Here is a 25,650-nt window from a genome sequence, read left to right as displayed (position 1 = left end):
TCGACCCTAAATTGCGACTTCGCCTGCCACCTGGACTCTCCCGTGGTGAAGCAACTTTACTGTGTCGCGTGTGGTTGGGCGTCGCATTTACAAATTCCTATTCATTCCTAATAGGAATGACTAACAGTGCGGCATGCAATTTGTGCGGCTGCGATGAGACGCTAGAGCACCTTCTGTGTCATTGCCCAGCTTTTGACGCTCAACGACGGATTCTTCAAACTCAACTCAGCATGTTAGATAGCAGAGTGCTGTCAGAGGAAAAGATTCTGGGACCATGGCTTACGCATTCCTGCATGCGAAAGGCCACAAAAGCTCTTCTTCAGTTCTTGAAGGAGACTGGACTATATGAGCGCTTGTGACAGTGGACCTTCCTCTGCGACTGACTGTGTGAATAACTGACTCTTTATGTGTTTTTTTTTTCGTATTCTCGCTCCTTATCTATTCTTCCCCTTTCCCTCTCCCCAAGCGTAGGGTAGCCAACCGGGCACGTCCTTGGTTAACCTCCCTACCTTTCCCTTCTCGTTTCTCTCTCTCTCTCTCTCCAGGCAAGCAGGTTACGGTTAAATTCAAATTGGCAGATATGACTACAAGTAAGTCGGCAGAACTTGCAGCCATTGATGCAGCTGTGATCTACGTAACCGAAGAGCTGGCACAGAAATGGGTCAGATTTTGTGACTATAAGGCAGCTCTTTACAGTAATAACTCTGCCTTACATCACAGAACTTACGGGTAGATTATATCCGACATCGGGGAAGTACACCACCATGCTCTGGAAACCGGGCACAACATAATCTTCCGGTGGCATCGTCGGCAACGATTTTGCTGACGGGGCGGCCCGGTCTGCCCACGAAGACACCTCGACGCGTTCAATACCTTTGGCGAGGATGGACACTGCCAGGGAACTTCGTCTGCTTGCATGCAAAAAGTGACAAGCTTTCTGGAGTTCAAGTGCATTCCATTGTCGATTGTATAAGTTTGACCCCTTGCTATGGCTACAACTGCCATCTAGCCTTTCCCGAGGCGAAACAACCTCGCTGTGCCGCTTGTGGCTGGGAGTGGCGTTCACCGAACGCTTACTCATATCGTATGGGAATAGCGAAGAGCCTGATGTGCGACTCCTGTAGGTGCGAGGAAACCAGCGAGCACCTGTCGTGTACCTGTCCTCGCTACGACATACAACGCCTCTCTCTCAGGAAAACTTTAAACCGACTGGACCCGAGACCGTTCTCTGAGTAAAAGATACTTGGACGGTGGCTACACACGTCACTGGCAGAAAAAAGCGATTCGGGCAATAGTACACTACTTGAAGTGCACCGGTTTAACAGACCGCTTCTAGTGTCTCTGTAGATCGTCCCACGTGTACTCAGTACTCTCTCGCTCTCTCCCTCTTTTCGGCTTTATATTCCCCCTTTCACTTACCCCTGGTGTAGCGTAGAAAACCAGACACCCATCTGGTTGACCTCCCGGCCTTGCTCTCGCTCTTTATTTCAGACCAACACATCATTTTGTTGACTAAAAAAAACTTTCCTAAAAGCACTGTCCTTGCTTTAGCTTGACAGACAGTTTTCCCAACGGTGAACTACATGCAAGTAGCACTACTTAATATTATTTGTAAGCATTAGATATTTCTAAGAACTCTGTCCTTGCCTTATTTTTCAGTGTTTCCAGCACCGAACTATGGGCAAGTACACGTTCGCTACGTAATGTTATGTGTAAACATTTTTTCTGTCGCTTGCATTGGTGTCGAAATTTGACACAGTTTTCTTTAGGAAAGCAACTGAAAAATTTATTGCTATGAAAGATAAGGGATAAACGCGTCGGTGAAAAGCAGCATGTGAAACAAGCATCCGTATATTAGACGGTGTTCTGACAATGGGCGCCGGCGCAAGCACAAAGAATGTGATATTTCACTCATCATCCGTATGATGCAAGACAACTACATTGTATGCAGGTGAACTCTAATTGAGGTATCACCAATGGCTATCTCGGCGGCATTGTACAGTTCAGTGTTAAGACCAGACTTGCGACTTGCGACAGGTTAGACATGGCGCCTCTTTTAGCGTGACATTCTTTACCATGTTTTAGCGGTGTATAAAAAGCATAGACTTAACCTGAACGTAATTTTCTGCGATGATAAACAGTGTAGAATATATAATTTGCTGCCGTACTTTTATAACTCTTCTCAGATACTTTCTTGCCTGTGGCTTACTAAAGTTAGCTGCTTCAGTAGGAAACCAGCAGACGATACATGAGAGAAGCAACGTGACCATCCATCTTCGCAACTGAAAATGTAATAAAGTCTGCTGCTAGTCTACGAGATGACCTGTTGCCAAATCCCAACGGCCGTCCTTCACTGCTAACTTCGGTCCAAAAATACCCTCGACCACAATCGTTGCGGCTGCATTCTTTCTTTGTATTATTCGCATTGATCCTTTAGACTCACGCTCACTTTGCAGCATGGAATGGCCATCAGAATAAAATATGCGCTTGTGAACCCTTCCCGGAGACTTATTGCCCCAAAGGTAGAAAATGTTTCGTCCCGTCTAGGCAAGCCGTGTTTCAACCAACCGAAGCTTTTGTCATCGGGGATGGGCTTTTGGCAACTTGAGGTGCTTTCAAATCATCCGAACTGTTTGGACGTTCCCCTGGACGTCGTCGGCCTTGTATTCAAATTCAGGTAATGCTACAAGATAGCGCAATATGGAATTTATATTTTAATGAATTCGGCAATATCTATTCAATAACGTATATCTGATAAGCGTTCGGTGCATCTAATGTAACTTTTTTAAATTTATACAGCATTTTCACAACGTAATATTTCCTTTTACATAGATTCTGTTTATTATTTTTACTTTTACATAGACTCTGTAAGACAAAAAGGATTGAAGAACTGCAGAATGAATGTTGGAATAAACATTAGTTACTATTTATTAAATAGTTCTCTTGTTTCCACGACTCGGTTGAAGCATTGCGTGATGTAATAGAAGTGAACGTAATGGAGATGTTATACTTGTGCTTGGACGATCGATAATATAATTTATTGTCGAAAGTTCTAGAAAGTCGTGACTGATTTTTTAAAACCGGTCGATAAATATTCTACTTTGAAATCTTCCCTCCAAATAAATAAGGTCCAACAATGAGAGAAACCTATAGCGTCTGGAATGTATTGGTGAAATAGTAGTGTCTTGATTATGGGGTAGTGCCTTCAGTATGCAGTCATAGTTGAGCACTGGGAGGTTCCAGATGTACCAAATACGATGCCTGAGCGTAACGGTCGTGAAAAGCAACAAAAAAGCTCCAAAAAGAAACGTTGCTGTGTGGCCACATATGTGTGCAATACATCATCGAAAATGGTACGCTCGCCATTTATGCGTTCAAACGACCAGCTGTAAGCAGCGGTGATAGTGAAAAGACGCTGCTGCAGAACGAAAACTGGCTGTTTCCCTTCATTTTCTAAGACAAATACGTTTAGGCGCTGGCAGTGTTCGTGGCAGGTAGCGTGGCAACAATTTGGACTGTAGGCCAGATTGCTGACACTATGTGTGTACTAGTAGTAAATGAAGAACACGCGGTATCACGTGCGATCCGGAGCTGTCTCTTCACCTTGACAGCACGTGCTATACTTTCACAGACTCTAGCTTCATTCAAAAAGCATTTCAGTCAGACCTAAGTAACGTGTATGCATAGCGGGTGACTTGATTAATGAAACCTAATGTTGCTAAATACAATACAATGAGAGTGCCTTGTCGAACTTCTCATGACGCACCACACACCTAATATCTTAATACTGTTCCACTAGCCAGGTTTCTACTTGTAGGCACCTTAACCTATTTACCACAGCCTTTCCTGGCGAACTCATTTTGACCACTGAACAAGTAATGCTAACAATACTCTTGTTTAGAGAAAGCGTAATTTTAATATACCTCCCACCAACTTTAAACACTAATTTATTTTTAATTTTAGCAAGGTCTAAACTTTATTATACATCGTCCTTTTGGGATCCTCAAACAAGTTCAATAATTCCTGCCTTAGAAGCCATTCAAAACTGCGTAGCGCATGTTTACTCAACTACTCACGCAGAGTGAGCGTCACTTCAACAAAATCCAGTCTTGATTTTTATAGAGCATCACTTCGACGTAAGATCTCTGTATTTAATAATATCTACCATTGCAATTCAACTTTAAGCGACTCTCTTTTGTTACCACCACTGTACATTTCTCACGGCTCTTGCAATACATTCATCGAAACCGTTTGTACTCTGTTGCTGACAGGATTATAAATTACAACCTTCGTGAGGTAAAGCTACGAGTTCCGCGAACGCGCACGAATTATGGTAGATAAAAGCTAAATTTTCAAGTACCCAAAGACCTCAACAAGTTTCCCTTCACTGATGATTTCTTTTTATCTGAAAATGTGTTCAATAAAAACACGAAACGACCTTTGATTGAAGGCCAAATTCAAATGTAAAAAAAATGTAATCCACCGTTTGCTTATATACATGTTTTTCTCTATCTATCTTTGTTGCGGACAAGTACTGTAGTCGCATATTTCGTGTCCTAATTCACCAGTCATGTATGCATTGTATTTGTACGTGTATGAATTTGTATGCTTGAGTATTACTTTGCACATGCTTGTCTTTTTCCCTAAATAAGTTTCACTGTGCGCATTGTAGCATTGTTTTTCACATATTTGTGGCACCTTCAATGTACATTTTTTTTATTACTGCCAACTGTATGGGTCCCGGGGCCTCGTCACGCCTTACTGCCTATTGTCCCGGTCCCCTCTTTTCCCTGAAAAGAAGAATAGACTTCACTTCTGTAAACAATTTTCAGTTCAACGCTGACGTGCCAGGTTGCCCTATTAAACTCCATTTCAATTCTTTAGTTCCCACAATAAGAACCGACTGGAACCATGCTCCCGCTGCCATCGTTTTCAAAGTCGATGGCAACTAAATTATGAAAGCCCTTGTTCCCAATTTGTTGTGACCCTAACACGCAGCTAAAATGTGTTGTTCTTTCTTCACATATCATCCATTCCTCGCTGTAATGCTTCGGCTCTGAAAGAAAATAAATCAAACCCGATGAAGTCAGCTTCGATATGCCGGTTGCTAAAAGCTCTTTGCAGCTCTTTCATTATGCATCGCAATAATGTCTACTAGAGCACTGCACGGGCCGATTTTTGTGGCCCGGGCTTGGCCCGGGCACGTTTTTACATTGGGCGGCCCGCCCGAGCCCGATCAAAACTTTTATGGCGTGACCCGGGCCCGGCCCGGGCCCGGAAATAATCTACGTTACCCGCCCGGCCCGGCCCGCCACCCCTTTACCTTAAGCCCGAGGCCGGCCCGAGCCCGGCTCGAAACCGGCCAGAACCCGGCCCGAGACCGAAAAATACATGTTTTTCAGAGTTCAGAAGCCCGAGAATAACTCGCAGAAAGCCCGAGCCCGGCCCGGGCCTGGGTCAAAAAGCCCACGCCGTGCCCGAGCCCGCCCGAGCCCGTAAAAAAACTGCTCTACCCGGCCCGGCCCGGCCTGGCCCACGGGCCGGGCCCAGGCTTTCGGGTAAGCCCGAGCCCGTGCAGTGCTCTAATGTCTACCACACGGAAGAGCGAAAGTTTCCAAGAGCAGGGGTTACCAAACGTTCAGGCACTGGGGAACGACACTTGCTACCCAGAGTCCGGCTGAACCCCCCTCCCCCTCCCGACTTTTTTTCCGCACAGGTTTGCGTATCCACGGCGTCATTTGTGTTGGTGCGTGGTGTGATTAACGAATCCTCCTCAAGAATACTACCGAATTGCGTACGCGGTGATTTTATTTGTTCTATTAAAACTCAGATGTGAAATTCTACCAAAGGAGGATTGAGTCGGACTCATTTTGGCCGCTCGCGGAACCCTACTGTACTTGATAGTTCAACCTCATCTTCATTCGTACACGCACTCGCATAGTTATGAGCTTAACTGTTTCCCAGAATATCTGCTACATACTAGATCGTGTACGATATTAATAAATATTACAGACATGTATTTGTACATCACCTAATACGCTCTTCGTGCTCTGTGCTTTTAGCGCTCCTTTGTGATGCACTGTTTTCTATTGGCCGTTGGGCTTATACATGCCATGATGCTTTCTACCGTGTCATTGTTTCCGCTTGGCCTTTTGAATTTTGTTATTTCTACTTGCTATCTGCTACCTTCTTTTTTGAGATACATCTTTCTCTCAATTTTAAAATAGTGTTATTCTCCCACATATTTTTTATTGTATACCCACTATTTTTCTACCTTTGCAGTACCCGTTACATATTTTATTGCGATAACAATTATATGGACACTCCAAGCGGATTTCTGCCATCGGCATCGGCGTCCCCGTCACAGTGAGGTTCCGTATAAAGTCCAAGGGTGATAAAAATTGTCGAAGTTTCACCCGAAATGCGAAGCATCAATTGCGATAGCAACTATACGGAGTAAGGATAGTAGTTTTATCAGCTGTATAAACTTGGACATGCAGCAGCACCAGCAACGCGCAGAACTGTTGTCGACGCCGTCGGCGTGTTTCCCGCGTTCGCACCGAACGCGCGCGGCGTGGGTGACTGTTGCCGGTGCCTCTGGGGGCGGCTCGGAGGTTTTCGACGAGATCAGAATGGGACACTCGTCGAGCAGCGTCGGAAATTTTACCCATCTTCTCGCCTCGCAACGATTTTATATAAATAAGCATTTGGTGCCGCAGCTTAACGTCGCCTCCCCTCCCTCCCTCCCGTCCCCCCACGGGCTTTCGCGCGATGGAAGAAGTTGCGTTTGCTCTCTATATATGGTGATTGTAAAGGAGGAAAGAGACGCTTAATTCTGCAGCTCTTCAGGGCGCACGACGCAGGACGCGCGTTTGCTCTCCGACGCGCGTTCGCTCCCCGTGAAAGCGCGCGTCCCTCGCGCCCTTTCACTCGCACATACAGCATCCGGAGCTTGACGACGATTTCATCGCCGTTGACGTCAAACGGAACCTCACGGCGACGGCAACGCCGACGACAGAAATCCGCTTTGCAGTGTCCATATAATTGCTATCGCAATAATATTGTCGCCGCGTGCTGTCTGCTTTATGTGCGTAGGGAGCCTACATGCAATGCTGTTTTAGGGCACTTGCCACCGCCAGCTAAATGGGCGGGTTAAATCTGGGGCACAAAATGGTGAGGGACCAGCCGACAGACCGCATTTCCTGCAACCCTTGGTGACGTGAAATTAACTTCTTTTAATAAGCTTTGGCCTCAACAGCCATAGACAAATGGTGTGTCTGAGTGCTGTACACGGCGCGTCTACGTTTCAGTTAAACAGACTAGTAAGGATTGTCTTAAATACAGCACACTTCGAAAATCACACTTTATATATTATGTACAACTAGAAGGCAACGACACTGATTTATGCAGTTCACATTCTTGGCGTGAGATAATATTACCACGAGCATGGCATCGTGCCTTATAACTTGTTGCTTTATATGTGTCGCACGACATGCAATAGAAAAGTAAGTTTGAAGTGTTATAATAAAAGGAAAAGGCAACTAGTATATCAAAAATGTGTGCAAGTTTCTTGTGCGCATTGGCGCAAAATTAAAAAAAGAAATTTAAAAGATCGCGTGCTAACATGAGTATATCATGAGCGTGACAAAAAAGGGAAAAACTGGGGACCTAAATGGCTACCCACCAACTTTGGCGGTTAATAGCGGTCAAAATTTTGGTGTTGTCACCACCCTAAAACAGCGTTGCATGTAGGCTATATGTGCGCGTGAAAGCACGCGAGTGACGCGCGCTTTCACGGGGAACGAGCGCACGGCGGAGAGCAAACGCGACGTCTTCCGTGGCGCGAAAGGCCGTGGGGGGGATGGGAGGGAGGGAGGGGAGGCGACGTTTTGCTGCGGCACCAAATGCCCGTCTTGCGACCGTGCGCAAGGGGAACTGGAATCTTGCAGGCGAAAGGAGGAAAGCGGGAAGGCAGCGTGAGAGGGAGGGCGTTCGGCTTGTGCTCTGCAAGGAACTTGTACTTTGCGTGGCGGCGGGCGCTCGCGCGCATCGTATCTCGAAAGCGATCTGCAACACTGCTCCTACCTTTGTATGCGCTGTGCTTTCGACGCTCAGTTTCCGTTGAAGCGATAGACCGCACGAACTTTCGCTCGCTGCTGCTGGCGCACTCGCTCACGCCAGCGTTTTCACAGCGGTTGTGTGCAGTCATCGAGTGTGATCTATTGATGTTCGCTTGTGCGACCTGACATCATGCTTGTTAATTCAGTTCGTTAGCGAATGTGTGCAAGTTTATATAGATGATAAAACTACTATCCTTACTGCGTATAGCTCTCTACTAATTTGTTATTGCAATTAATGCTTCACCTTTCGGGTGAAACTGCGACAGTTTTTGTAATACCCGTTCCTGCCTAGGGCCTGGTAATCCGGCTGGCAGTACGAAATAAATAAATAAAGAAATAAAATATCATCATTGGCTCAAGAAACGTGATTGCTGTCGCCTAAATGGCTTCAAGTGAACTAGGCAGCTCAATCATGATGGTGCTGTAGCTCATTAGTGTTAAAAACAGATTACTAGCCATGTGTGGGTTGTGTACATTTAAATGAAATACACTGTGTGGCCGGTGAATCAAAGCCGTGGCACCTAATGTACAATTAGTGTGAAATATGGGCGCATTGTTGGCATTTCAATGAATCGGCCGAGTTCGCAGTTTAATTTGAGCACTGAACGTCGTAATTAATTTCGCGCACCTAAGCACCTATCAGACGGAACTGCACACATTGTCATTGCTTGGATAAGGGTACGCTCCTGTAAGTTGGCATGTCCGATTTCAGTGAATAGACGCTAAAGAGAAAGCTCAAAACCTAAAAGCACATGGTGCAGCTAGTGACCGGCTAGTAGGGCCTGCCCTTGTATATCCGGTACAATGGCGGCCAAACAACCAGCGTCGCCTGACGCGCAGAAGGTGGTTCACAATTTATCTATCTATTAAGGGATCTCGTCTGGAGTTTAGTATGGTGCACGTGTGCAAGCCACTTCCGTTGGCCCGCTTACTAGGCGTGTCCCGTACCAGGCGCTTACTAGGCTTCTGGCCAGGCGTGTCTCACCAGATGGTTGCCAGCACTCACCAGGCATCTGACCAGGTGTTTACCAGGGCTCGCAAGGCACCTACAAGGCGTGTAGTGCCAATGTAATGTGCTACGGGGAGTACCTTTCTGTTGCAACTGCACGTTTAGGAGCTGGCGAAGTCGAGGACTGGCGCCTGTTCTAAGAGGTAGCCCGAATGGTATCTGCTTTCGACAAGTGTGAGCCATCTTGTGAGCTTATTAACACGGCACATGTGCTACTAGAAGAATACCACGCTCTATAAAAGGTTTGACGGTGATGAAGAGTTGTCTCTTTTAATATTAAACTACAACGCTGTCAAACGTATCCGAGAATACAAAAAATTCTTGCCATTGTTACATGAGTCTCTGAATCTGTTGAGGTGTCGAAGGATCATGACCTCTATCCGTACAAATTTTGTTCGTAGAATACAACTGCAAGAAATCGACTGGACTGGAGTGGAAAAAATTTAGATGCTGCAGGACGCGCTTAGGGCATTCCTGCAAATTCTATTACGACAATAGGAAACTGTCCTCGATGGACTTCTAGCCGCCGCGCAGCTTTAAGAACACAGTGAGGAATTCTCACAGCCGCGAGTCTAGGTCAATGCCGCCCTGCTCGGATTCTCTAATGGCGAACTCAGAATATTGCTCCACTTGCAAAAATATGCCTTCAGCCTATATGTTCGAGTCCAAACATTAACATAAAATTCAGAGGGTATCAACGAGCAGCAAATTTGACGGGAACGAGGCAGGACACAGAACACGTTGTTCTTGCACATGTCTTGCGTTCTGCCCGGTCAAATATTCGGTTCGTTTCTACCCTGAAAAAGTGTACCAACTCACCCCACCAACCCATATTACTAAGCAAACTAGCTTTCTCAGCGTTGGTATACATAAATTGCACAGGCAATTATGTATGCTCCGGTATTTCAGAGTAGCTTTGTCCCATTTTTATAAACACCCGGTCAGTAAGCTGCGCACTTTCAGGACGAAGGTGACACCTATATGAATGGTTCGCGTCAAATCTTCATTCGATCCGCTTGACGTTGTTGGCGTACTGATCTTTATAACGGAGTCGCTATAACGTATGCTCCTACGCCGGCAATCTCAATAAGCACATTTGCCCAGTCTAAGGTCTCTGACGATCACAGAAGCTATTCATTTTAGCTACCCAGAGAGTTTAAGTGGTGCTGAAATCCTGACGCGCAATGATTTGCTGTGTACTTACTGTGTCGAAATACTTGCTCGAACAAAGCAGCATTCGTCAGTAAACTGCGGTTTTCGTTGTTGTTTCCAAGCGTTCTGACGGCATGGGGTGTGAAAGAGGCGATGAAGCAGTACGCTTTCACAGTACTTATATAATCAATGGAGGCCCTCACTAGACGCGGCAGAATTCCATCGGCGTAATACTCAAATAGCTTTGGCAGCAAGAAAATTAATGGTGTTTTGCCACAAAGAGACCAATATCGGGCTTTTCGGTTAAAGTATATCATGCACTTACACTCGCGACATCCTAACTGAAGCAAGGACACGCGTAATGCATGCATAGTTTACATTTATATTCCAGGGTTACATTAATCCATAACCAGAGACAGGGCACACATTAAAAAATGTATTCAGTGAAAATCCACGTGATGGAGGCACACAAACGAAAGTTGTAAATTATAAACGTTAAGTTCTGTTGAACCTACAAATTAAGCTGCTCGACACCTTTTGTTGAAGAGAAAATGAATGGTACTTGCATACATCTTCACTGCACAATCAGCACACGTGGAGCTTGTTAGGTACAAAGCATATTTCTCTGCATGATTTAGGTGTACAATAGGCAGATTATCTGCGAATTGTTAGTCGAAATACGTGTTCACTTGGCACAATAGTGTTCTCTTACATAGTAGTTCAAAAACACATTACGCGCTATATCTTGCAGACACTAACCGACCCGTTTCTGCAGCCTAGAAATCAAATAAAGCGCAAATTATCATGATTAGTGCACCTGACTGGTCTCAAAAGCCTTCCACATCCAGAAAAGCAGCGGTGCATGCGGCAAGCTGTGCATTTATTTCACTTCTTCCAAAGGAGATATCATTCCTATAAAAGTTATCACTTTAAGTTACGTATCTAAATTTGGGGTGTTACGTGGCAAAACAACGCTCTGAGGCACGCCGTTGTGGGGGACTCCGGAATAATTTGGACCACCTGGGGTTCTACAACGTGCTCCTAAATCTAAGCACAAGGGTGGTTTCGTATTTCACCCCCATGGAGATGCGGCCGCCGTGGCCGGGATTTGGTCCCATTACCTGCTGCTCAGCAGAACGCCATAGCTACTAAGCAACCACGGCGGGTAGTTATCACTTGCATGCTGTCTTCTTTCTTTCTGTTTTTTTTTTTTTTTTCCTGTTGAGCGGATACACCCTTATGCTGCTTGGAAGAGGAAACATTCGGTTGTTATCGCCGTTTGTCTGTTTCTTCCTCACGTACGGTTCATTGCGCAATTGTTTTTCTGATCAAGTCATTATTCACGCAACCCAAATGTATTTGCTTCTGCAAATGAATCTTATTAGTTGAGTTGTTTCAACCGTGCTACCTTTTTCTGCTTCTGCTTCACTCGTATTTGTGTCGGGACGTAATGAGAATGGCATTAGCACAAGGTTCAAACTGACGTAATTTTGTGTTTCTTTTTTTTCTTGCAAAGCTTCTTCTCTGGGCAGCCACTGCGCATATCACGAGGTGTGCGTCTACTACGTGGCCCACTCGTCCTGTCAGAGCAACAAGTGCCGCTGCATTGATGGTCATGAACCCGACACTGAATCCAAAAAGTGCACGCCAAGTGAGTAGTGAGCATTCACCTAAGCGTTCGCGTATTTAACCGGAAGAGATAGATGCATGCGTGGTTGTGAGCAAGCACCTCAAGTTGGTGTTGAAAGGAATTTTTACCTAAAGAGATGCTACCAAATTTATTGAATGAAGAAGTGGTTGTGCACGAGAACCACTAAACAAATTTCAATATGATATATTGAGTAGAATATGCTAGGTATCTATGAACTGTTTCTTGGGAGCCAATATTTGATGTAGGTTATGAACCACAAGAGATCTAAAAAAAAAAGTCACAGGCCTGCATGGCACACGCAGCACAGTCACAGCGTAAGCTGTGGGAGCGGCTCAATAGTAGCTCCAATTTCGGCACCACGCACAACAGGGTCTTCGCGGCAGTCTCTTCGCCTCGTTTTGACGAGAACAATCTGAACTGTCCACCCGGCGTCGACGGCGAGCTGCGGCTTGTAATGCTTTCTGCACAGCAGTCTGCTGAGCTCGATGATGTCTGGTTGTAGCCGCGCACGTAGCTCTACGATTCGCTTCTTCAGCAGCGGTTGGTACGTTGCGAGGAGATGTCATAACGTGTACCGAAGAGGTATCCCGAATACGTGGCGCATATCTCACATCCATTGACCCGTGGCATGGTAGGTTGTGGTTGTTGTTGATGATGATGATTATTGTTTATTCGAATCTTCAAAACGGGCTGGTGACCAATAGTCACCTAGCCTCCTTGTGTTAAGCAGGTCCAGTTACATGCAGCATGTAACTGCTATATGCAACCTACATGTCGTGCACACTGCGTTTGCACGTGCCCTAAATAGATAGCGCCACCATACTGGCGGAGGCTCGGGATCGCGTTGATTTCTCGCCTCGTCTGAATCGCATTTCGTCGTCTGCGCCTGCGCGCCTGCCTAGGGCGCGTTTATAGGTCATTCTTCTGCGAACTCACAGCAAGCGTTTGCGTGGCTAAGTGGTAGAGTATCTTACTCCCGCGCTGCGGGCCCAGGTTCGATCCCGGCGGGAACCGGGTAATTTTTTTTCGCATTGCTGGCGATAACGGTTATGGTCACCGACGCCGTCGGCGGACACCATCGCGAACCGAAACGGCTATTGGAATCAGCCCATAACAGCTTACGCTGTAAAATAACCCTAACAATTCTCGCATATGCAAATCAAATGCCAAGCTTACATGTTTGCTATTCCGCAAAAAACACATAAACGCGGATGCACAAGACAGTCGATAGCGCAATTCTCTGAACTGCAACTATTACATACATAAGGGGGACAAAAATGACGTACAAAGAAATGCTATATGAGTATATAGAGTACGTAAATGAGTAATTGGTGATTAGGACGCTGACAGAAGTCTAGCAAACAAATGAATCAGTTGCACTGTAATACGTCTTTTGCGAAATCAGCAAGCACTAATTTTGACAGCACGGAGGGAAGACGACGCATTGTCGAACTGCCAATTAAACCTTTAATTACCTCCAAAAGTTATATATGAGGACTGATAATGAAAACAAACCAAGAAATGCGTCATGTATCTGCGCTCGCGTAGGTCCAGTTTCTGTGTGAAGATGCGGTTCTTCCCTGCCATATTAGTGCAAACAATCTGTAAGCAGCCCCCAATTTAATATTACAGGTATCATTTGTAAACACCTATGTAAAGTGGCACGATAAATATTAAAATGAAGCGTTCACTATCGAATAAATTGGTGAATATTATGTCAGTGCTCCGCCTGTTATCCTGACACACAATCAGGGTCGATATGTGCATATTTTAAAGAAATATCTTAAAGCGTATATAACTGTAAGAGAAATTCAAAATTTGTTGCTACAAATATAACCCGAAACAGCGATGATTTGGAGATAATACATGTAGTTCAAGTATTCACTACTCGTTTTCCTTCAAAGGGCACACCAAGCACCGAGCAACAGGCATCTTAACTAGCTTGTTCTTGCACTTTGTGGAGGGACAGAGCAAAAGGGACTCATGCTGCTGATACTACGACAGCAAATGTAGATATATGACGCACTTTTCTTGTGCGTTCTCGTCCTCAGTCCAACGTAAATAAAGATTTGGTTGGTGGTACAGAAATGTGCCATGTTATTTCCCTCCTGTCAATGTATGTGTATGCTAACTTCTTGTACACTATGACCAGTACCTCAGCTAAGAAACAGTGTAAAATGATGATTCTGTTTTGTACAGTGTTACACAGTAATGAACGTCGTCTTTTAGTGTGAATATCGGACAATGCTTAGAAACTGTCGTAAACAATTCTTATTCTCAACAAAAGTTATGCGTCGAGCATTCTGCACAATATATCTTTCTCTGCTAACTGAGAACAATGTTATTCAAATCTGTCGAGCGATTACCTAATGAGAGCGTTTGTGTGCTTTTGACTACCCCATGCTTAACAGCGATGATTTGGAGATAATACATGTAGTTCAAGTACTCACTACTCGTTTTCCTTCAAAGGGCACACCAAGCACCGAGCAATAGGCATCTTAACTAGCTTGTTCTTGCACTTTGTGGAGGGACAGAGCAAGAGGGACTCATGCTGCTGATACTACGCTCCGTTGTACCTCGCTAAAACTGAAACACCTACCATTGGTGAAGCAGTGCCATTGCTAAAGGAATAACCAACGCATCAGTCTACGTGACACGTTGGCTCAGTTCAATCTGCCTATAATTGTCAAGCAGCGGATTCAATCTTGAGATATGGCGACCAGATTCAGATGGAGGCGGAGCGCACAAACTGCCTTCGAGCGACTATTGCAAGAATTTAGAAAGAACCTAAAGATGTCGAATCGTAACCCCAGGCACTAGACTACGACATCGCTCACATAGCTCATGGGTTGCCATGTGATGCTCAATCCACTTAATCGATCGCTGCAGGCATCTGTGTGCCTTGACAGGGAATTTGTCTTCTTGCAAAAGGTGTGTTGCGAGCGCACTTTTGCAACAAACTGTTAAAGCAGGCAAGAGGTGCACCCCGCCCTCAACTCAGCGAACACGCGTCATGTGAAATGTATAGCGCACTGGATAAAACGCGTGGTTGAAGTAAAAATGGAAGCGGGGTTAGAATGGCCGGCGCTGACTTCCGTACACGAATATATATTCAAAATGAGAACAAGATCTATTTTCAATTCACATTCTGCTTTACATGATGTTGAAAAACATTACGAGAATTATTGGCACAATCAGTGTCGATATGTGCATATTTTACAGAGACTTACAGCGTATATAAGTATAAGAGAAATTCAAGATTTGTTGCTACAAATATAATCCGGAAAAAGAATATAGAGTGATAAACTTGGCACATAACAACCAGCGAAATGTTAAAAGGATAAAACGCGCAGCGGCACGAAATAGCAGCAGAACCTTGGGTAGACCTTGGGGGTGCTATTTTACGCTCTCCCGATTGCGCAAATTTAAACCTGCTGTTTTAAATTTCTTGAAGTGAAGAATGTAAAATCAACAACTTGCTGTGGCGGAACACAGGCATTCATCGACAACAAAGAAAACATGATTTCAAATTCTGCATGTCACTAGCTTCGCTATTAAAAAAATACCTTGAATCAATATGCGTTCCTATCTTTACTCTATGTAACAACACGTGTCAATGGAAGCGATTTCTTGGAACAACAGAACGTCAGCTCTGTGAACATTGAGAGACATCGCTTGCCTTGACTTTTTTTACTTGTTGCACAGCCTCCACCTACCTTACGCACGGTACGACGCTGGGCTTTGTGCCCTTAAAAACGCTACGGAGGTCCGCATGCCCTGCTCTATTATGAAAAGTGAACGAATGTCAAAACATTTGTTTGTATTGCCACGATTTGTGTCTTGGTATTGATCTGAGCAAGCAAATAATCGATGCTAAGGCAGGCTTAGAAAACTCTATTATGGCCGTCGAAAGTCGAAATCCGTGGGTCACCTTGCAGTTGTACAATGGGCAGGCTGAGCCTGGCTGCTGTTCACAGAGAGGCTCTTCTGTTTAGGGCTTCGTCCTTCATAGATACCTTTCAAGTAACAGATTGCTAACACATGCAAAAAATGCCTAAATTTATTGTTAGACATTTTACTTTTATTAATTACCATTTGACACCTTAGTCTGTAGAACTAAAGCGTAGCACCGCATATTCAAGATAGACACGTTATATCTATAGTATGTAGTCAGAACAAGGCTACTGTACAATCCTTGCTCGCGTTTTATGCACTCTTCCTTAACGTTTTCTCATTGTTTCCCGCTATTGCCACGAGGCACCCAACTGCATGTGGGACATTCTACTCTTTAGTTACAAAAAAAGGAAGTCGCTGTTTCGCCCGAAAGGCGAAGCATAAATTGCGATAGCAAATTAGTAGAGAGCTATACGAAGTAATGATAGTAGTATTATCGGCTGTATAAACTTGGACACATCCGCTTACTAGCTGAATTAACAAGCATGGTGTCAGCTCGCGCAAGGAAACACTCGACGATCCCACTCGACGACCGCAGACAACCGCTGTCAAAACGCTGGCGTGAGCAAGCGCAGTGGCAGCAGTGAGTGAAGGTTCCTGGGGTCTATCACTTCAACCGAAACTGAGCGGCGAAAGCACAGCGCATACAAAGCTATGAGTCATCTGCAGATTGCTTTCAAGACACGGCGCGGGCGACAGGCCGCAGCCGCTCAAAGTACAAGTGCGCAGTTGCGGGCAGACTACAAGGCGCAACCCCTCCCTCTCGCGTTGCCTTCCCACTTTCCTCCTTTCGCGTGCGAGACTCAGTCGCCAGTTCCCCTTACGCCGTTGGTGCCGCAGCACACCGTCGCCCTCCTTCCATCCCATTACCCCACGGCCTTTCGCGCGATGGTCGTGTTTGCTCTCCGCCGTGCGTTCGCTCTCCGTGAAATCGCGCGTCCCTCGCGCGCTTTCAAGTGCACATACGGCGCGCGGCGACGATTTAATCGCCCTTGGACTTATATACGGAACCTCACGGTGACGACGACGGCGACGGCGACGGCAGAAATCCGCTTGGAGTGTCCATATAATTGCTATTGCAATAAAATTTATTTGTGGGAGAGGGGTTGCATGCACCTTTGTTTCGGGTCTGTTTTATTTCTATAGCAATTATATGGACTCTAATGTGAACACAGTACAAGAGAGCAGCGGGCAGCGTTGGCAGCGTGTCTCAACCAGAGCGGCTCAGGCAATCTCGAGCTCGCGCTTCCCGGATGACTGGCGATGTGGCTGCAGCGCCGGGCATTCGTCTTCACTACAATCACCCCCCATCGGAAAAGGAGCCATCCTGGCGACTCATGGTGAACATAGAATCAAGGGGTTGTAATACGGCTTCAGGCGTTGTACGTGGACGGTTTCACGACCACGACAGCGTTGGTCCGTAGGTGGCGTGACAGGCTCGACAATATAGTTCACAGGCGATGTCTGCGCTACAACACAGTAGGGTCCTTGATATTTTGATACATGCTTGGATGAGAGGCCAGCAGGAACGGCAGGAACCCAAAGCCACACAAGGGAGTCCGGAAGAAAGTGACAATGCGTGTGATCATCGTCACGTCGAGATTTTTGTTGCCATTGGTCGACGGCTGTAAAGGAACGGGCGAGTTGACGGCATTCCTCGGCGCGGCGGGCAACTTCAGAGATGGGTGTACATTCGGATGAATCGGGTCTGTACGGAAGAATGGTGTCGAGAGTAGTCGAAGGTTCGCGGCCGTACAAGAGGAAGAATGGGGAAAAGTTTGTGGTCGCCTGTGGTGCAGTATTGTAGGCGAACGTGATGAATGGCAGAATGAGGTCCCAATCAGTGTGATCAGAGGCGACGTATTTGGAGAGCATGTCGCCAAGGGTGCGGTTAAATCTTTCCGTCAGACCGTTAGTTTGAGGATGGTAGGCGGTGATGGTGCGATGAACGATGCGACATTCAGTAAGGAGCGCGTTTACGACTTCGGAGAGGAACACACGTCCTCTATCGCTCAAAAGTTCGCGAGGTGCACCGTGACGGAGAATAAAGTTTTTCAGTAGGAAGGATGCGATATCACGGGCTGTGGCAGCAGGCAGAGTGGCTGTTTCTGCGTATCGCGTCAAGTGGTCGATGGCGACGACTATCCAGCGGTTTCCGGAAGACGTGCTCGGAAGGGGTCCATACAGGTCAATCCCAATGCGATCGAAGGGCCTGGCAGGACACGGGATTGGCTGTAGTGGACCTGAGACATGCTGAGAAGGAACTTTGCGGCGTTGGCACTGAGGGCACGACCGAATGTACTTGCACACAAAGGTGTACATGCCACGCCAATAAAACCTGGAGCGAAGCCGGGTGTACGTCTTGAAGACACCCGCGTGTGCACACTGCGGGTCAGTGTGGAAGGCAGAACATATTTCACCACGAAGATGTCGCGGTATGACGAGCAACCACCTGCGGACGTCGGAGACGTAATTCCGGCGATAGAGAAGTCCATCCCGCATTTCGAAGTGCGAAGCTTGACGGCGCAAAGCTCGAGAAGGTGGAGGAACAGTCGACGGGTTAGAAAGGAAGCGGATAAGACCACTAATCCAGGCATCCTTGCGTTGCTCCGAAGCCATGTCGCAGCCTACTGGGAACGAAAGTACGTGGTCAACGGCAGAGAGGCAGGCATCGCTTACGGTTGACACGGGCGAACGGGAAAGCGCGTCGGCGTCGGTGTGGCGGCGGCCAGACCTGTAGACAACACGCACGTCGAAATCTTGCAACCGCAAAGCCCAGCGAGCTAATCGACCTGAGGGGTCCTTCAATGTGGACAGCCAACAAAGTGCATGGTGGTCTGTAATTACGTCAAAGGGGCGGCCATAGAGGTAGGGTCGAAATTTACCAAGTGCCCAGATTATGGCCAAACATTCTTTCTCCGTAACGGAATAATTTGTCTCTGCTTTGGTGAGGGTGCGGCTTGCGTATGCAACGACGTACTCGTCGAACCCAGATTTGCGCTGCGCAAGCACAGCGCCGAGCCCAACACCGCTGGCGTCAGTGTGTACTTCGATCGGAGCACTCGGGTCGAAGTGACGCAGTATAGGCGGCGATGTTAATAGACGACGCAACTCTTGGAAGGCATCGTCACAGGCAGGGGACCAGGCGTAATTGTTCAAGTCGCTCCGTAGAAGCTGATTCAAGGGAGCAGTGATGGACGCAAAATTCCGAATGAAGCGGCGAAAGTAAGAGCAGAGGCCAAGGAAGCTGCGAAGTTCTCGTACGGAGGAAGGTTTGGGAAAATCGGCAACTGCACGGAGCTTGGCGGCGTCAGGAAGAATACCGTGTTTAGATACGACATGGCCAAGGATGGTGAGCTGACTTGCGCCAAAGTGGCATTTCTTCAGGTTGAGCTGAAGGCCGGTGGCAGTTAGGCACTGTAACACTTCCTCCAGCCGACAGAGATGGGTGGGAAAATCGGGCGAAAAAATAACCACATCATCTAAGTAGCACAGGCACGTTTTCCCCTTAGACCACGCAACAGGTTGTCCATCATACGCTCAAATGTGGCTGGGGCGTTGCAAAGCCCGAAAGGCATGACACGAAATTCATATAGGCCATCTGGTGTTACAAAGGCAGTCTTAGGTTGGTCTTCGGGTGCCATGGGGACTTGCCAATAGCCGCTACGTAAGTCGATAGAAGAGAAGAACTCCGCGCCTTGGAGACAGTCAAGGGCGGCGTCAATTCTCGGAAGAGGGTAAACATCTTTACGAGTTATTTTGTTAAGACGACGGTAATCGACACAGAATCGAATCGATCCGTCCTTCTTCTTAACAAGAACAACGGGAGATGCCCAGGGGCTATCCGAAGGCTGAATGACGCCGCGCTTCAGCATGTCAGCTACTTGGTCATCGATGACACGGCGCTCTGTCGCGGATACACGATGGCGCACTAGTACCCGTGTCGATGCGATGACAAACAGTTGACGTGCGGCCCAAGGGAACATGCTGGCAGTCGAAAGACGAACGGAACTTGTCGAGAAGGCGTAGAAGCTGGGCGCGTTGGGAAACAGTCAACGTGTCGGCGATGGAGCTATGGAGAACATCGGGCGAAGTCGGCTCCTGCACGGGGTTACAGGTCATTCCGGCGACCTCATGAGTGGCGGTGGAACCAGTTGGCATATCAATGATGGCAGCAGGGTCGACACACTGGACGCGGCCAACGCATTCCCCACGAAGCAAAGTGAGAGGACAGGACAATTGGTTGGAGACGAGCAGTCTGCTGATGCCGGCATGAACGTCCAAAACAGCGAAAGGCAGCGGGGAACATTTGCGACGAGCGAAAATGGCGGATTTCGTAAAAAGTGCGCTGGCATCAGCAACAAGGTTGCATGACACCGTGGCTAGGGCAGAAGAGTGCGGTGGAATGGTAACGTCTTCGTCAACAAAAACGTTATCGTCAGGTTCACGAGCGTCAAGGAGCGGGGCGTCGCACAGCGTTTGAAATTCCACCTCAGCACGAGAACAGTCGATGATGGCCTTATTAGCGGAAAGGAAGTCCCAGCCCAAAATAAGATCATGGGAACAAGAACACAGCACCAAAAATTCGACGATGTAGAGGAGGCCGTTGATCACAACACGAGCAGTACACGCAGCTGCAGGCGTGATGCGGTCTGCGCTGGCAGTACGAAGGGATACGTTTGACAGTGGCGTCGTAACGTTCCTGAGCGAACGGCAAAGTGTGGCACTAATAACCGAAACTGCGGCACCAGTGTCAACGAGGGCGAGTGCAGCGAGGCCGTCCACATATACATCAATAATATTAGTCGGAGAAGGGAGAGGCCTTGGTCTGTTCGTGGGTGACGCAGTGCTCGCCTCTGGAACTGCGGCGATTAGTTTTCCCGTTCCGGCGTAGAAGGACGACGACGCATCGGTGAAAGCGAGCGACGTCGGGGCGATGGCGAACGGCGGTCAACAAGAGGGCGGTGGTCCGAGTAAGAAGACATCTAGCCAGGGTTCTGAGGCACGGAGGACGACGGGTATGGTGAACCGTATGGTTCGGTGTCGAAGCTACGGCGGTAGGATGTTGGGCGGCGACGGCAAAATCGTGCAATGTGGCCAGGTAGACCACATGCAAAACATATTGGGCGGTTGTCAGGAGTGCGCCATTGTCCACTGCTGTGTGGGTACCGCGGCTGAACGAAGTGAGGGGCTGGACGCAGTGGCGCGGCTGATGGGAATGGCGCAAAGGTCTGAGGTGGTGGCCGTGCGAGAGCCTCGGCATAGCTAAGAGGTGCAGTCACCTCGGGAAAAGCAACGGGAGTCGGCACCGGTGGAGTCTCGCGGGCAGAAGGGAGAGATGCGCAAACTTGCTCTTGGATGACCTGGCGAAGGTTGGCCGGCAAAGACGAGGGTGGTGACGTGGCTGAGGACAGCAGCGAAAGCTGGCGAGCGACCTCAGCACGGAAGAACTCTTTAATTTGGCAAAGCAGGGAGTCCATGTCAGGAGCCACGGCCACGCTCGCGAGGCTTTCATCGGACACAGGTGGGCGCCGTGTGAGAAGACGCTGCCTGCAGAGCTCGTCGAAACTCTGGCAAAGCTCAATGACCTGAGAAACTGTGTCAGGGCTTTTTGACAGCAGCATATGAAAGGCATCGTCGGAAATGCCCTTCATGATGTGACGTACCTTGTCCCCCTCCGCCATCGACGGGTTGACACGCCGGCAGAGGTCGACGATGTCCTCTATGTAGCTGGTGAACGTTTCACCAGTTTGCTGGGATCGGCTGCGCAGGCGTTGTTCAGCGCGAAGCTTGCGCACGCCAGGGCGGCCGAAAACGTCTGCAATGCTGGTTTTGAAGCGAGCCCATGTGCGGAGATCGGCTTCGTGGTTTCGAAACCACAGCTTGGCGACGCCCGACAGATAGAACATCGCGTTGTTGAGCTTCTGGGTGTCGTCCCATTTGTTAGTGTTGCTGGCGCGTTCATACGATTCCAGCCAATCTTCAACGTCTTTCTCATCGGTGCCGCAGAAGATGTCAGGATCCCGCTGACGCTGGGCACCGGCACATACGATGGCTGGAGTAACCGGTGGGGATGTCGGGCTGGGGTCGTCAGGCATGACGGACGGCAGAGTTCGGGTGCGTAATTCCAGGTTGGGGGAAACCGCAGCACCTCCACCAGAATCTAATGTGAACACAGTACAAGAGAGCAGCGGGCAGCGTTGGCAGCGTGTCTCAACCAGAGCGGCTCAGGCAATCTCGAGCTCGCGCTTCCCGGATGACTGGCGATGTGGCTGCAGCGCCGGGCATTCGTCTTCACTACAGGACTTATATTTAGCCGGATCGCCAGCGCTACGCATGTGGGGCTCGGGCTAGACGTTATTCCTGCTGTAACTGACTAAGCCTACGCTGTTACGTCTTCCAGTCAGCGTCATTCGTCTCGTCCACAGCCGTGTCGGACTTCTTTATCATAGGACACTCTAGGTGCATTCCTACCATCGGCATCACCGTGAGGTTCCGTACAAAGTCCTAGGGGGAGAAAATTGTCGCCGCACGCCGTTTCTATATGTGCGAGTGAAAGCGTGCGAGGGTAAGCCGACGATCGTGGCTCAATCTCCCGTGCAAAATGGAGGAAAGCGGGGAAGAAGCGCGCCGTCTTCCGTCGCGCCCAAAACTCCGAGGGGAGTGTGTGGGGCGCGCTCTATACTCCACACGGCCAGCGGGCCGTTGTATCATGAACGCTACGAAGCACGCCGCTGCCAGCTCGCACCCGCCTTCGGTGGCCACGCGTTGTTGACTTAGCTACGCACAGTGCCAACACGAAAAAACTTTTTTTCTGTCTTTCTGTGATCGCACACATGTATTTTTTTATTTATTTAAACCAAAATTAGTAATTATGCATTACTGAGAACGCTCTCGTTATTACAAAATCAGCCAATAGCGGTCGTGGGACAGCTGCTTTCCATGATGCGGCATGACGGCACTGTGGAAGCGAGAGCAAGCGATTTCTGGCTGTTTTATTGCGAATTCAATTGTATGGACACTCCAGGCGCATTTATGCCGTTGGCATCGCAGTCGCCATGAGATTCCGTATTAAGCCCAAGGGCGATCAAATCGTCGCCGCGCGCCGTATATTGTAGTAACGAGTGAAAGCGTACGAGAATGAACCGGCGTTCGCAGCTCAATCTCGCGCATGCAAAGGAGGGAAGCGGGAAGGAAGCGCGCCGTCTTCCGTTGCGCGCAAGGCTCCGGGAGAAGGGTAGTGAGGGGGAGCCGGGGTGCGTTCTGCTACGGTGGCCCGGACGGCTGCTGTATCTTCAAAGCCATCTGCGACGGGGACTTAACCCGCCCTGGGCTGTGTTTTCGCGGCTTAGTTGGCGTTGATACGAGCGGCAGCATGAAGGTCAATTCGCTCGATACTGCTGCCACGCTTCCTCACTAAAGCGTTTCGACAGCGAGTCCCTGCGGTCATCATGTGAGATATGTTCATGTTTGCTTGCCTGCGCGTGACACCATGCTTGGTAATTTAGTTAGTATGCCTATGGATACAATTTTATACCACCGATAAAGCAACCTACTATACTTACTTCGTATAGCTGACACCTAATTTGTGACCGCAATCGATGCTTCGCCTTTCGAGCGAAATTGCGACTTTCTTGACACAGCAAAATTGCAGATTGTAAATTATCTGCTGCATGCAGTGTAGTAATATACGCCTCAGATGTTCACAGCAGCCTCTACGACGGGTCGGCAACGTTTTCTTTCTATGTTCAGAAAGCACACCAGCGCCACTTTAACCTTTCGAGAACAGAGTCATCCGAAGCATTCTCTACCAAACCTAACACAACTTCGCATTACGAAGGTGCAAACTGGAGTTGAATTTTTTTCTCTTCTTTAACAACGGTGGAACGGCTGAGACCAGCTTGGCCTCGGCTACTGCCGTGCCGTGTCATGGTCTACAAACTGCCGTTTCTGTCCACGTGGTGAAACGATAGCTCACTTTTGTACAGACCATAGAGGTGCTATACACTCCTTGGTCATTCTCTTTGGAGAAGTGCCAAGAACTCAAGGAATATTTAGATGTCGCACCATACAAAATTCACTTTATACCTTTTACAAATCCCTGTTACCCACCACGTATGACATGTTTAGGTTACTTGGCGCCCATAGTCGTTGGCGCAGTAGAATGTGCGACAGGCGGGCTGAATCATCGCGAAGCACATGGTCGTTCTTTCGGTATTATGCTGCGTACGTTTACAGTGTGTATGCAGCTCAAGAATCACCATCGGACTGGCTGTCTTTATTGGAGCTTCTCACTTGCTTGCTTTACATTTGAGTGTGTGTGTTCAGAGTCCCCTTCGCTCACAGTAGTGGCGTAGTGGCTTTGGCGTGGTGCTGCTAAGCCCGAGAGCTGGGGATGTAATCCGGCCGTGACGGCTGCATTCCGAAGGTGGTTAAATGCAGAAATGCCAGCGTACCGAGCATTGACCATTGTGCCGTGCGCTGGCTAGTGTACCTTGCATTTTCGTAGTATTTTGTTGCTGTTATTTTTACAGCGAAGCTGTATATGGTTAGGTTCTGGCGGATCGCGTCCGCAGACAAAACAACGCGTAGAACAACAAAGTGGGCTGATCCTGGTTATATTGCAGAAAGGATCCAAGCTCAATGGCACATACCCCTGTTGGCTCGGGGACCTGTAATGCGCCCTTGAACTACCTTGTCACACGTGGGACCCAAAGAGACAAAAACAATGCGCTGGAGAGATGAACGCTGTTGCCCAAACGCTAGTCTATGACGATGCGTGTCGCAACGTCAGTGATAAAACGTAGTAGTCTACCAACCAATAGCTGTGTCTCATTCTCTCTTGACATTGCCATTTCCCTAGCGACGTCATCAGTTGCCCCTTGGACTCGGTATGGGTAAGACCCGTGTTGGTCGCTCCGAAGAGGAAGAGCGCGCCTTCAAGGAGCGCCGGTGCGCTCAACAGAGCGAATGGATGCGAAAGCGACGAGAATCCGAACGCGCAGCGTCCCAACGTGCTGCGGCTGGTGGTGCAAGGTGGCGTGAATCTAGTAACCTAAACTCGCTTTCACTCGCACATACAGCATACGGCGTGCGGCGCCGCAACGAATTTATGTGTTGTGTCTTTTCAAGCATTTAACATAACCACCAAATTTAAAAAATGCAAAATCTAATTAAACAAAACCTACAACCTCGCTGGTCTTTCATCTTCACATATTGGTAGGGGACTGACATTAGCGGATATAGAAAAGGGCTAGGAGAAGGGAGCCCATAATGACTTTTGCTGTCAAAAAACACAATGTTTAGGTTTAGTCGCACCATATTCGAAGCGCCTCGGCAATAACTGTATGTAATGGGAGGCTGCGATTCTGTGCCCGTCGCACTGGCTGACGCTTGGCAAGCACGGTAGTTGTATATATGCGCAACGATTCATAAATTCCTGTCACCCTACTTCAAAACTTATGCGTTTTTGATTTCTTCCAGAGTGTCACATTGTGCTCGATCTTAACTTCCATTCCCCATTTATTACAGAATAGTAACGGCGAATATGTTTTCCTGACTTTCAGCGAGCAGCTCTTTCTCTCTCTCTCATGCTCTAAAGTATATGCCTGCTTGAATGCCTCATTTATAACATAGAATTGCGTTAACCCACGGTGTAAGATATAATATCTTACACCTTGCGTTAATAGACAGTTTTAGTATTGCGTAATTGGCACCACGCTAAACGCAAAAAATCAAGAAACAATAGTGGGGTCAGACTGCGC

The 25,650-nt window shown here is 47.9% G+C and overlaps 1 protein-coding gene across 1 annotated transcript in view; it reads left to right on the top strand.

Moving 5' to 3' along the window:
• The window catches only part of LOC119456853 (uncharacterized), a 103,499-nt gene that overhangs the window by 60,975 nt on the left and 16,874 nt on the right, over window positions 1-25,650 (top strand). The window contains exon 4 of the mRNA XM_049669428.1: window positions 11,798-11,932. Within this exon, the coding sequence (XP_049525385.1) occupies window positions 11,798-11,932 (135 nt within the window). The remainder of the gene's footprint in view (window positions 1-11,797; window positions 11,933-25,650) is intronic.

This window comes from Dermacentor silvarum, chromosome 6 (genome assembly GCF_013339745.2).
Source record: "Dermacentor silvarum isolate Dsil-2018 chromosome 6, BIME_Dsil_1.4, whole genome shotgun sequence".
Lineage (NCBI taxonomy): Eukaryota > Metazoa > Arthropoda > Arachnida > Ixodida > Ixodidae > Dermacentor > Dermacentor silvarum.
The sequence above is the reverse complement of the archived record's forward strand: the minus strand, read 5'-3'. Positions and strand labels throughout refer to the sequence as shown.